This window comes from Habropoda laboriosa, unplaced genomic scaffold (assembly GCF_001263275.1).
Source record: "Habropoda laboriosa isolate 0110345459 unplaced genomic scaffold, ASM126327v1 scaffold102, whole genome shotgun sequence".
Lineage (NCBI taxonomy): Eukaryota > Metazoa > Arthropoda > Insecta > Hymenoptera > Apidae > Habropoda > Habropoda laboriosa.
In genome coordinates, this window is record NW_017100262.1 from 1,031,133 (window position 1) to 1,042,573 (window position 11,441).

At 28.8% G+C, this 11,441-nt stretch overlaps 4 protein-coding genes across 4 annotated transcripts in view; 2 read left to right on the forward strand and 2 right to left on the reverse strand.

The window, feature by feature from the left end:
• The first annotated feature begins 186 nt into the window (after positions 1-186).
• Positions 187-6,970, forward strand: LOC108572833 (bromodomain adjacent to zinc finger domain protein 1A). Its single transcript, XM_017935152.1, has 14 exons — positions 187-593; positions 936-1,074; positions 1,151-1,365; positions 1,434-1,644; positions 1,723-1,952; positions 2,030-2,724; positions 2,794-3,258; positions 3,330-3,820; positions 3,900-4,676; positions 4,752-4,966; positions 5,037-5,221; positions 5,397-5,510; positions 5,865-6,219; positions 6,781-6,970. The coding sequence occupies exons 1-14, from the start codon at positions 481-483 to the stop codon at positions 6,968-6,970; spliced, it is 4,395 nt and encodes a 1,464-aa protein (XP_017790641.1). The 5' UTR covers positions 187-480.
• A 1,221-nt stretch (positions 6,971-8,191) lies between these two features.
• LOC108572834 lies at positions 8,192-9,140 on the reverse strand. Its single transcript, XM_017935153.1, has 3 exons — positions 9,062-9,140; positions 8,357-8,521; positions 8,192-8,265 (listed from the first exon to the last, which is right to left on the reverse strand). Exons 2-3 carry the CDS (start codon positions 8,517-8,519, stop codon positions 8,192-8,194), a joined length of 237 nt encoding a protein of 78 aa, XP_017790642.1. The 5' UTR covers positions 8,520-8,521; positions 9,062-9,140.
• A 451-nt stretch (positions 9,141-9,591) lies between these two features.
• Positions 9,592-10,733, forward strand: LOC108572921 (probable glucosamine 6-phosphate N-acetyltransferase). Its single transcript, XM_017935261.1, has 5 exons — positions 9,592-9,739; positions 9,945-10,065; positions 10,143-10,205; positions 10,290-10,417; positions 10,491-10,733. The coding sequence occupies exons 1-5, from the start codon at positions 9,725-9,727 to the stop codon at positions 10,731-10,733; spliced, it is 570 nt and encodes a 189-aa protein (XP_017790750.1). The 5' UTR covers positions 9,592-9,724.
• Positions 10,734-11,197: 464 nt separating this feature from the next.
• The window catches only part of LOC108572835 (N-terminal kinase-like protein), a 3,643-nt gene continuing 3,399 nt past the window's right edge, over positions 11,198-11,441 (reverse strand). The window contains exon 11 of the mRNA XM_017935154.1: positions 11,198-11,370. Coding sequence (XP_017790643.1) covers positions 11,231-11,370 — 140 coding nt within the window. The 3' untranslated portion in view covers positions 11,198-11,230. The remainder of the gene's footprint in view (positions 11,371-11,441) is intronic.

Genomic DNA, 11,441 nt, shown 5'->3' on the forward strand with positions numbered 1-11,441 from the left:
TAGAAAAACTGAAAACAGAAACATTTGTCGAGTTGAAAATTCTATATATATTAGTGCAACAAACATTATTAGATAATCATTTTTATTTCCCGCGTTTTAAATAAGAATTTTATGTTGGTAGCGTTATTCTTTTTATTGGCTTCCGGCTTTGAGGTGCCAGATGTGAATGCGCGCTTCCACGAGCACCGTTAAATCGTGCTTTGTCATGAGACTCGAAATGTTTCGTAAAATAATATCAAAGATTTATGTTCAACATATATGAATAGATAAAATTTCGAAGCAAGTGAATTATAACAATTTTAGTGAAAGTTTAACAGTGTTTCAAGCTTAAAGTGCGTTTATAAGTTAGCGTGCATCGCATGTGCCTGGCGGTGTTCCGGAAAGAGTATAGCACTATCTTCGACGCAGAATTGATTTGTAACTTACCAGAAACGTAAACGAGAATTACATCATTATATTGATAGATTTATAAGTGTTGACATGCCACTTCTTCGTAAACAACCGTTTCAACGACTACATGTCTCTTCAGACTTCAAAGACGACGATGAAGTTTTCCATTGCGAGGTTACCAACGAAATCTTCAAGGACTACAAGTAAGACCATGACAGCTGAGACCAATTTGAAATACGTTCTCTAGTTTCGACAGTTTCATTTCTTACGTATAAATATTTTGTGTCTTTTCAATTTTATCTTGTCCGCTCATCTCGATTATCATGAACATATAAATCGAGATATTCGTCAACGTTTCATTTTCGTATATCCGTTTAGTTTATAATGAATAGATTAAACTGAGAAGTACGCTGTATAGATTTCGATCGTTTATGTACGGCGTCATTACTCAAATGCTGGATAATTATTTAAGGAAATCATACACTGAATTATCTTGAATTAATAACATTGTATGTATAATGTTTTTATATGTATTGTGATTACAGTGAATTCTGTGAAAGAATTATTTTATGCAATTCACTTATATGGTCATGTAGTATAACAGGTAGAACTAACATGACTTATGAAGAGGCTTTACAATGTGAAGAAAATGCAAAAAAAAGCCTTAAAGAATTTCCTATGGAGGTATAATACCTAATCATAAAGTTTATTGCTATATGTGATAATTTTAACTTTGTTAATTATACATTTTATATTATAGCTACGTATTCCTATATTATACCTTGCCAGTAAAACAAACAGATCATCTTTTAATGAAATGATAGAAGATGTATATCAATTTGCAAGGGATCGTTATTTTGTAGGAGAAATGGTAGAAGCAAGTTTTACCGAGGATTCTTGGTGTGACTGTCATGTTCTACAAGTTATTGCACCTTCAGAACAACAAATTAAATCATATACTAAGGAAAACAACAGGTAGATATGTTTTCCTTATACAAGTACCTGTTGAACTAACATTATGTTTATATCTATTTATTGCATAGGAATCCACAAGAACAACAGTATCATCCACCTGCAAAATTATTTCGTTATGAAGTGGAACAGTTAGACTCTGGAGATTCTGATGTCAGTCAACTTATGATAGTAGAAGCAACACAAGTGAGAAGAAGGAAACAACACTACAGTAAAGAACGTAATAAAATATTTTTACGTCAATTATGTGAACTGAATGAAAGTGGAATATGGATTGTTAAAGTTAGTAATTATTTTGATGAAAAAAATCCCCAAAATCCATCAAGCATGTTAATAAAAACATGTTTTATATATTTCTAGGATAGTGTTTTACAAAAGTATGGTATTAATAAAGTACGTTTTGACACTATATTTGCTGGCCCCCCTCCTGATTTTACATCACGTGTTAAAAAATCTGTTAAACACAAGCAAGAATCAATAGATAAATTTCTTACATCAGATGTATCAAAACAGAAGACAGTAGAAAAGCCTGATCCTCTTAAAAAGGTGCATCAAGGAGGAGTAGATATAAAAAAGTTTAGGAAACCAAGGTAAGACAATATATATCACATTAAGGACAATTTGAAATTTTGTAGCAGCATATTAATAGTATAAAATTTGTTAATAGAATGAATGGAAAATTTAAAGAAGATCTCAAAGCAAAAGCTCTTGAAGGGAAAGCAAAAGCTCTTGAAGAGAAAGCAAAAAAACGCAAAGAAAAAAGAGTTTTGGAAATTGAACGTAAAAAGGAGGAAAAGCAGAAACAAGCAGCTTTGGCTGCATATGTAAAGCAATGGAACAAACCAAGGGAGGATCTCGAATGCGAAAATCTTTCCCCCATTCCACAACCTACACCGGTTAAGACTAGCATACCTAATGAAAAATTCGGTGATAGTGTTATGATTCTAGAATTTTTAGAATTTTTTAACAATGAATTAGAAGTCAGTGCATATTTCCCAAACGGTTTTACATTAGACTTGTTAGAAAAAGCATTGTTAGTAAAAGAAGCATCTGGACCTTGGAGTGATCTCTTACAATTACTATTAGCAAACATTTTTAAATATCAAGCAGATGAAGAAGATGAAATTCATGCTCAAGCATCTGATATAACAAGTGATACTAAAATGTATGAAGGAGTATCAATGAAAAAAGCTGTAAAATTAGCTACAATTGCTTCCAGCTGGTGTCAAATACATCAAGGTTGCGATTTATCTGAATTGACATTAGATCACGTAACTGTAAGTGAAATTTTAAGGCAACATTTATTATGTTCTGGAGGAAGAATGGGCGAAGTTGCTACTAAGTGGAGATATTCTCAAAGAGGTATATATTTATATAATTTTAATGAATCAAAGCATTACTCAGTGCTATATATAATTTCAATTCCTGCAGGGGGATATACAAATCAAGATGATCCCGCACTTCTGATGAGGATAAACGAGGCATATATTTTAAGATTATTGGGTCATCGTGACGTTCACGAATTTGATTTAAATGAAAAATTAAAAGTAGCCACGTGTCTTATAGATCAATTACTTACTTTTGCTTCAATACGAGATGTAATTGAAGAAAGACGTGAAAAACTTCATCAAGCAAAAAAAGAATTAAAGTCTTTTTTGATAGCTGAACAAAGGAAAGAGAAAGAAGAGAAGGAAAAAATGAGAGAACGCGAGAAAGATAAAGAAAGCAAAGTACCAAAGAAAGTTACACGTGGCACTTGTGAGGAGGGAAAAAAGAAAGAAGAGTATGAAAATAAATTAAAAGAACTTGAAGAAGCATCTACAGATGACAAAATGATGCTTTATTTAGGATCTGATAGAGCTCATCGTAGATACTGGAGATTTTTGTCAATACCAGGTTAGTTTGTTCTAATTGTTCAAGTCTAATAAAGTGTACATTTATGAATTTCATTTGTTTCTTATATATAGGAATATTCGTAGAGAATGATGAAATGTGGCTTGGTAATTGCTTTCCTGATGGTACCCCTTATCAACCAGAATTACAAGATGGAGAATCTACATACGCATATTTAAAAAATAAATTTGAAGATGAATTTAGTGATAAAGAAAATAGTTTTAAAAAAGCAAAAAAATCTCCTAAAAGAGTTTCATTTTCTGACAAAAATGGTCTTAAATCTCCAAGAAAAGACGTACCTCGAAAAGAGATTAAGCAAGAGCTATCCGATATTAGAAAAAATTTAATGGCTTGCACAGGAGACAAAGAATGTCCAGTACATTGGCAAAGGTCAGAAGAAAAATGGTATTTTTTCGGAAATGAGGAAGACATAGAAGCTTTAATAAATGGTTTAAGTAAACGAGGAATTAGAGAGGGTAAACTCAGAAATAATATTATACAAATAAAGACAAGTTTAATGTCTATGATCAAAGATTGTCCTAGACATAAACTTAATCCTGAAATCGTATGTATCTTCTAATATACTTTTAATCTTTTAAAAACGTTGTAGTTAAGTAAAAATTATGTGTAAATTTTGAATACAGTTTTCAGAACCTATTAAAGAATATCCTAATAAAACTATAAAAAAGAACAAATATGAAAATGCTAACTTAAACTTTTGTACTGAAATGTCAGTAAATGATGTTCTAGAACTGACTCTAAGAGATTATATTCTAGATTTCGAAGATAGAATAAAAGGGTGTGCTGTGGGACTTTTGAAAGTCAATGATCGAGAAGCATGGAGGAATGCAATTAATAACATGAAATATGATAAACAATGTGATAAATTAGTGTATGGTACAAATGAGGTTGAAGCAGATACTGCTCCTAATGTGACATTAGACAAAGTTAAGTACAAAGCCAAGCATAGCAGACCAGGAACTCCAGATTCAGAAGTTGGAAGTATTAGTATAAAAACTTATAAAGATTCAGGAAAATATTTAGGTCCACCAAGTGAAAATGAAATACTTCCAGATCCTAAACAACAAATAGCCATTAAACAAATGGCTTGTGCTATTTTACAGTTATCTCATGCCATTTGGCAAGCTTACTTAGGTGGCACATTAGTTATCAATGAGAAAGACAAAAAGTTGTCTGGTGAAGAAGTCAAAGAAAGATGGGAAGAATCACTTATGGCATCAACAAATTGGTCTCAATTATTTTTACATTTCAGTACCCTAGAAAATAGTGTCGCATGGGGTAAAAGTTTACGACATGCTCGGTGTCGAATCTGTAGGCGGCGTCGTGACGGTGATAAAATGCTACTATGCGATGGATGCAATAAAGGCCAACATTTATATTGTTTAACACCAAAACTAACTGTAATTCTTTTCTCTTATGTTCTTTCTGTTAGTTTTCGTTATATTGCAGTAAATAATCATATACATTGCCTGTAGAATGTACCAGAAGGTGATTGGTATTGTAAAGCATGTAAACCACCAACAAAACCAAAAGAAAAAATTAAAAAGCGAAAGAAATTTGAAGATGAATTAGAAGAAGACGTGATGTTAACCAAAGAAACTCGACATAATCGTGCAAAACGTATTCTAGAAAGCGAGGAAGACGAAGATCAAGAAGATGAGGAACTGGGGGAAGATAGTGAGGAAGATGTGTAAGAATTGTTTTAAAACATGTTAATCTTTTAAATGAATCAATCGTTTAATAATTATTATATGTTTCAGCAGTAGTCAACGCATGGATGTGTGTAATGTGTGTAGAAGTGGTGGAAAATTGATCAGTTGTGACACATGTTTAAAATGTTTTCATGTAGAATGTATAGAACCTCCTGTAGCAAGAATGCCTCGTGGAAGATGGATTTGTTCAGATTGCAAAGATAAGAAAGACAGAAAAATGAATATAAAATACGGTAAATATAATTACAAGATATTTAAAAATTCAGTGGCTGGAAATGTTATGATAAAAGTGAAAACGTTATGCTACTTAGTAATATTTTATTGTTTCATGTTAACATCTTAGTAAATTATAATTTAATGAACTACTAATGTAATAAAGCAGTTTCTTAGTTTTAATTGTGTTGTTAGTGAGGGGGCGTGAAAGGGAAAGGGACAAGGAGAGACTGTGCGCTGCAGCAGCACGCTCTCGCATCCATGGCTTTGCCAAGAGCCTCCTCACTACAGAATCTACAGACTGGGACGGTCTGTATTGTAACTATTATATTTTTTAGTATAAATACACCTTTTTTTACAAATATATAGTAATAATTTATATAACAATTAAACGATATATTGCTTTATACATTTGTTTGTTATTAGTAAATGTGGATAAATCAGGTTTTTCTTTACCTATTCTTATATTCTTTCAACACAATGAAATATTAATTTTGATTTTTTTTTTATAAAAAAAGAACGAACTTTGTTACTGTTGAAATTAAATTTTCGTAATGTACTGATCATTATAATTTTTGTAGCGTTTTATGTTAATTAATCAATCCAAACATGTTTAAAGCCAAAGATAGATGTTTAATTGTATATAATCTTTTTAATATGTAGATAGTAGCACTTCAGAGGATACCGAACCGAGACAAACCAGAAGAGCAGCAAAAAGGGCTGCTGAAATTGAACAAGAAGAAGAAGATAAAGGCACAATTAAAGGATCCATGGGAAGACTGCAAGAATTACTTTCTGATATTAGGCATCACAGAGATTCATGGCCTTTTCTATCACCTGTCACAAAAGATGAAGTTCCAGACTATCATGATATTATTTCTAATCCTATGGATTTCGGTACAATTAAGTACAAACTTAACAATGACGAATATGAAACATTGGAACATTTCTTCAGTGATTGTCAATTAGTGTTTGAAAATTGTCAAACTTATAATGAAGAACATAGTTCAGTCTACAAGTGAGTATAACTAGCACGAATATTTTTATACACGAGTTCGGATGCCAGAGATTGCGAGATTATCTAACAATATTGATTAATATTTGTTTGTGGTGTAATTGCTTGAACTATTTCTGGAATTTTGTGTTTGCTAACAAGAGTAATATTTTACATTAATATCTATATAATAAAAAACAGATTTGAATTACATTTTATATTCATATTTGGTTTATATAATCAAGTAACAATAATTGTATATAATACTAAAGTGGACATGGATTTGTGACTAACATAAACTAACAAGATATACAATTAAATATTTAATGTTTCATTTAGTTTTTATAAAAAAAAGAATCAACATTTTAAGCACGTTTTTATGAATAAATTTAATTAATTCCTCTCATTGTAATTGCACAAAATTTGCAATAATTTAAATATATGTTCTTCGAAACTAAAAAGAAATATAAAAAGTTATTGCAATAAACAACCAAAACAATAATCATTCAAGATCAAAATCTTTGGCCTCCGAACATTTAAAATAATACAGATTTTGGGAGTTAGACTATGTCTTTTTAAAAATAGTTACGTGTACAGAGCAGGTATGAGGTTATTGAAGTACTTTGAAAAGCGGTACAAAGAACTAGGGTTGACTTATGGTGAGGAATTGCTACGACCACCAAATACAAAGAAGCCGAAACTTGAAGAGAACGGTCTTGCAGGTAGCGAAGATGAGGACACAGAAGAAATTCAGAATTCAAGTTATATTTATTAAATATTAATTTTTATTCCTGATACGTAAATTGAATGTACCTTGATACTGGGTTTGTACACTACTGTCAAACAGTGTATAGATTTATAATTCAACAAAAGAAGTTCTGTAAAGTATATATTACTAAAAAAAAAAGACTTCGTTTACTAAGGATTAGAAAATGCTGCATAAAATTTACAAAGTTAATCTATTGACACAGGTGATAAAACATGCAAGTTTAAAAGTGCTTAAAATATTTTCTTTTTTGTTACTCTTCGAATATCCCGATTAACTTTTTTTAAGCTTGCTATAATAAAAGGCATTCACAGTATTATTTATAAAATTTTACGCATTGTATAATTGCTCTTGCGTACTTTTTAGATTTCTTAATGTAGAATGTTTTATAAACAAGTGCGTAAGCAATGAACTAATTTCATATGCTTGAGCCAGTACAAGAATAATCTTTGAGTTAGTATTATTATAAACAAATTTTTTGTTATCAAACAAGTTTTTTTACATTACATTAGTGATTATTTATTATTTTAACATTATTCATTTGAGTACATCTTACATATTCTTTCACGGAAAAAAATTCTAATAGTTACCTAAATATATTCTAAACTTTGAAAGCTTTTACTTATGCAAAATTCACATAACGTGTTTACAACACTTTACCTGCCTTTTACAGTATACCTATATACCGTGTGAAGTGCGATGACGCATAACATTGTTGATGGTCTAAAAGTTAATACATGCGTAATAGGAATCAAGACCTTTTTTATTGTGAATACAAACGAGTATTCATACGAAAATAATTAGACATTGATACAAATACAGTTACTATGTCTTTATTTATATTTATATAAAGTAGATTTTACTGGGGTTCAAGTATGTTGTTACATATTGCATAAAACTATTGGAAATTAAAAATTTTATTATTTAATCGCGTTTGTTTTCAGTTTCATCTAATTGTTAACACATTAGTGGTACTTATTTTTTTCTTTTCACAAAAATCAGCCATTTTTAAAAATTCACAAATTTTAGGCTGGCCCTACACAAAATCTACGGTACAAATTATCATTAATCTCTATATTGTACAGCAGTAGAAGTAGTTCTTTGTAATCATGTACGTTTTATACAATTAATTTGGTAATAAACTTTTAAAATAGATTTATAATTGAAAATTGTTTATAATGTTATATAAAAATTTTTTTTAAATCACACTACAATATTTTTAAATACGATTTAATGACGCATTTCTCCTGAAAATTGCTTTGCATGGATCTCATCCCATTTTTTCACATTCTCTGGATTATAAGCTGAAATGCAATAAGACAAGAAGCATTAAGTATTATATATATTAAAATTAAGGTTATCTTAAAAAATGTTTTTTAATTGCATGTAACTTACTTAGTTTTGTTATTTTATACCAAAGAGGTAATAAAAGTATTGAGCTAAGTGTCCAATATCTGATGACCCAACCACGTTTAGCTTTGAAATAGAAATGATCAAATGGAAATCGAGCCATCTTTGCAGACAATGTGTATGGGTATTTCATAGGTCTTCCAGACATGGCTAAAAATCATTTAATAATAATATTTGTCATATTTTTATAAATACATAAAAATTTGAATCTTTGCATATTTAAAAAAATGAACATGTCACTTCTATGTAAAAACATGTAATAAAATTGTTAATATTCAAAGTCATAATCAGTCTACTTAAGTCAACTCAAAAGTAGATATTTTTTGTTATTTCTTGAGAATTTAAATTAAATGTTCTACTTAACATTTTATTAATGAACATTGAGAGAAATAGGTTACACGTGAACGAACATACACGACAAATGCAAACATAATTGTATACTTGTACACTTTATGCTTCTCTTTTACTTTCATTATAGATAAATCATTTAATTATACAAAAATTGCATTGTCTATTAACCATATACAAAAAGAAATTTTTATATTATTATATTTTAAAAATATACATACATACTGCAAATAACTAAATTGCATACCTTTGACTTTCATTATATTCTATTACAATTTAGATTAAATAACAAATTATTGAATTTTGAAATAGTAATAAAATGTGACATATTACAGCATTTACCTTTTAATTAGATTGAAACTCAACCTTAACAGATCGATGAAACTACTCTATTATACACCAACGGCAGCCATAAAGTAATATTATATAACCAGTTCCTACTGAGATATATCGAAAAATATCGAATTGTGTAGAAGTCCAAAATTCAAAATCCTATTGGTTAAAAATTGGACAAATTTATAATGAAGTTATATATTCGAAGAGTAAAATTCTGTTTTGCCTTAACTTTCACATTGTTTTTTATGAAATATTGAAAAATTAACCGAGAATTATATAATAAGATGTGAAATTTAAAGTGAATTATACGAAATAAACATATTTTATTTTTTATTGGTACTCTATTTGAAAGAAATAATTTGTTTTAAATAAAGTATGTTTTTTTCTTAATATTACAATTCGTTCTATTGCTATGTGAGACTGTATAACACAATATATTTTACCTTCATAAATAGAAAACATTTTTTAATGAAAATTTATCATTTAATTCGTGATAAACTTGATAATCCTTGATAAAACGTAAAAAATAAAGAAATCTAAAGGCAGTTGCGTGGAAGTGACACCTCATATTATAGCAGTATCAATTAAGTTCTCCATATGCATGATCTCAACTAGCGCGGAAGATAAAAAGCTCTAACAAATAAGCCTGAAACAGTGGGTGTGATTACAATGAGTTTTACAGAGGTTGTAAATATTATCATTTTTATAGTTCATTTTTAAATTTAACAAATAACTTTTAGTTAAAAAATGATATTGGTTTGGTAAAAACAATATGTTACTAAATTTATAATATTACTACTTTTATGAATTTATAATATTATTATTACGTTAATTTTTTAAAATGTGCATTGATAATTGAATTAATTCATTGATTATTACGCGTAACCAGGAAAAATGTCTGCCGGATACAGAAACAGAATTATTTAATTCAAACGTATTGGAACGGTTATCCTTATCACATATCGAGGGTTTATTAATTAGACCTTTAAAATCTGGCGATTACGATAGAGGTAATGAAATGATCAAAGCTAATTGTTATTACTAATAATGTAGTTTGTTCACTAACCTTATTGAATTTATTTAAAAGGTTTTCTTCAGCTCTTAACTCAATTAACTGAAGTTGGAAATGTCAGTAGGGAACAATTTCTAAGTAAGTTGTTTAAAATTAGCTTGTCTTTAAAAAAAAAATATATGTAACATAGAAAAGCATTTGATCTTGTTTTGAAACATATAGATCACTTTCATATGATGAAAAGTACTGGTAGCTATTATATTATTGTAATAGAAGATGTAAGTATTGGAAAAATAATAGCAAGTTCAACATTAGTTGTAGAGCAGAAATTTATTCACAACTGTGCTTTGGTATGTTTTTCTTTGTCTAATATTTTTTGAAAAATAAAGTTTTCAAACAATGAGGCTGAAAAATTTGTTACAGAGAGGACGTTTAGAAGATGTGGTAGTCAATAATAAATATCGTGGTAAGCACTTAGGAAAGCTGATAGTCAAAATTGTATTACAATTAGCACATTACCTACGGTGTTATAAATTGTCATTAGATTGTAAAGATCATCTTATACCATTTTATGAAAGTTTGGGTTTTAAGCGTGAACCTAGCAATGCCAATTGTCTTAATATGAGATTCCCTATTGAAAGTACTGCGGAACAATCTCACTTATGACAATAGAAAAAAATATACTTAACAGTTGTAAAAAATGTGTACTTAACAGTTAAAGTGTAAGAAAGTATTGCTTAAAGAAATATTTACATAAATTTTACATACCTCAATTGTAAAGAGAATAATGAGATTCCTATTATTTTTATATATTTAAGACTTGTAAGTTTTATTTTAAATGTTACTGAAAACGACATATTGCAGCCATTTTATTTTTAAAAATTTGTTTCACCAGTAAATTATATCTTAATATTAATTAATATATGTGGGTTATACAGGTTATAAAAGTAATTATATGTAATTATATTTTGCTGAATACATGTATAATATTTTATAAGAATATATAATAATACAATAAACAATGTTAGAAAAACAATTAAAAATTGATTTTTAACAAATATCAATTAGTCATTAATAGAAAAAATACTTATTTTGCATTCATTATTTTTTAATTCCTTTTGTGTTGGATACATGAATGCAATTATTAAATTATGGCATTTAAATTAAAGTTTCTTAGCAGCAACATTGTGCCGTAATTTTACTGCTTCTAATTGTCTTCGTTTTGCTTCGCGTTTTCTTCCAGTTTCTGGCATTTTATTAGTTCCAGTTACTCCACTAACTGTAGTAGTACTTTCAACATTTTCTTATAGAAAAACATAAATTTTAGATGATTGAATAAATATTTATATTTATCTGTCTTATTTTGTAATACAA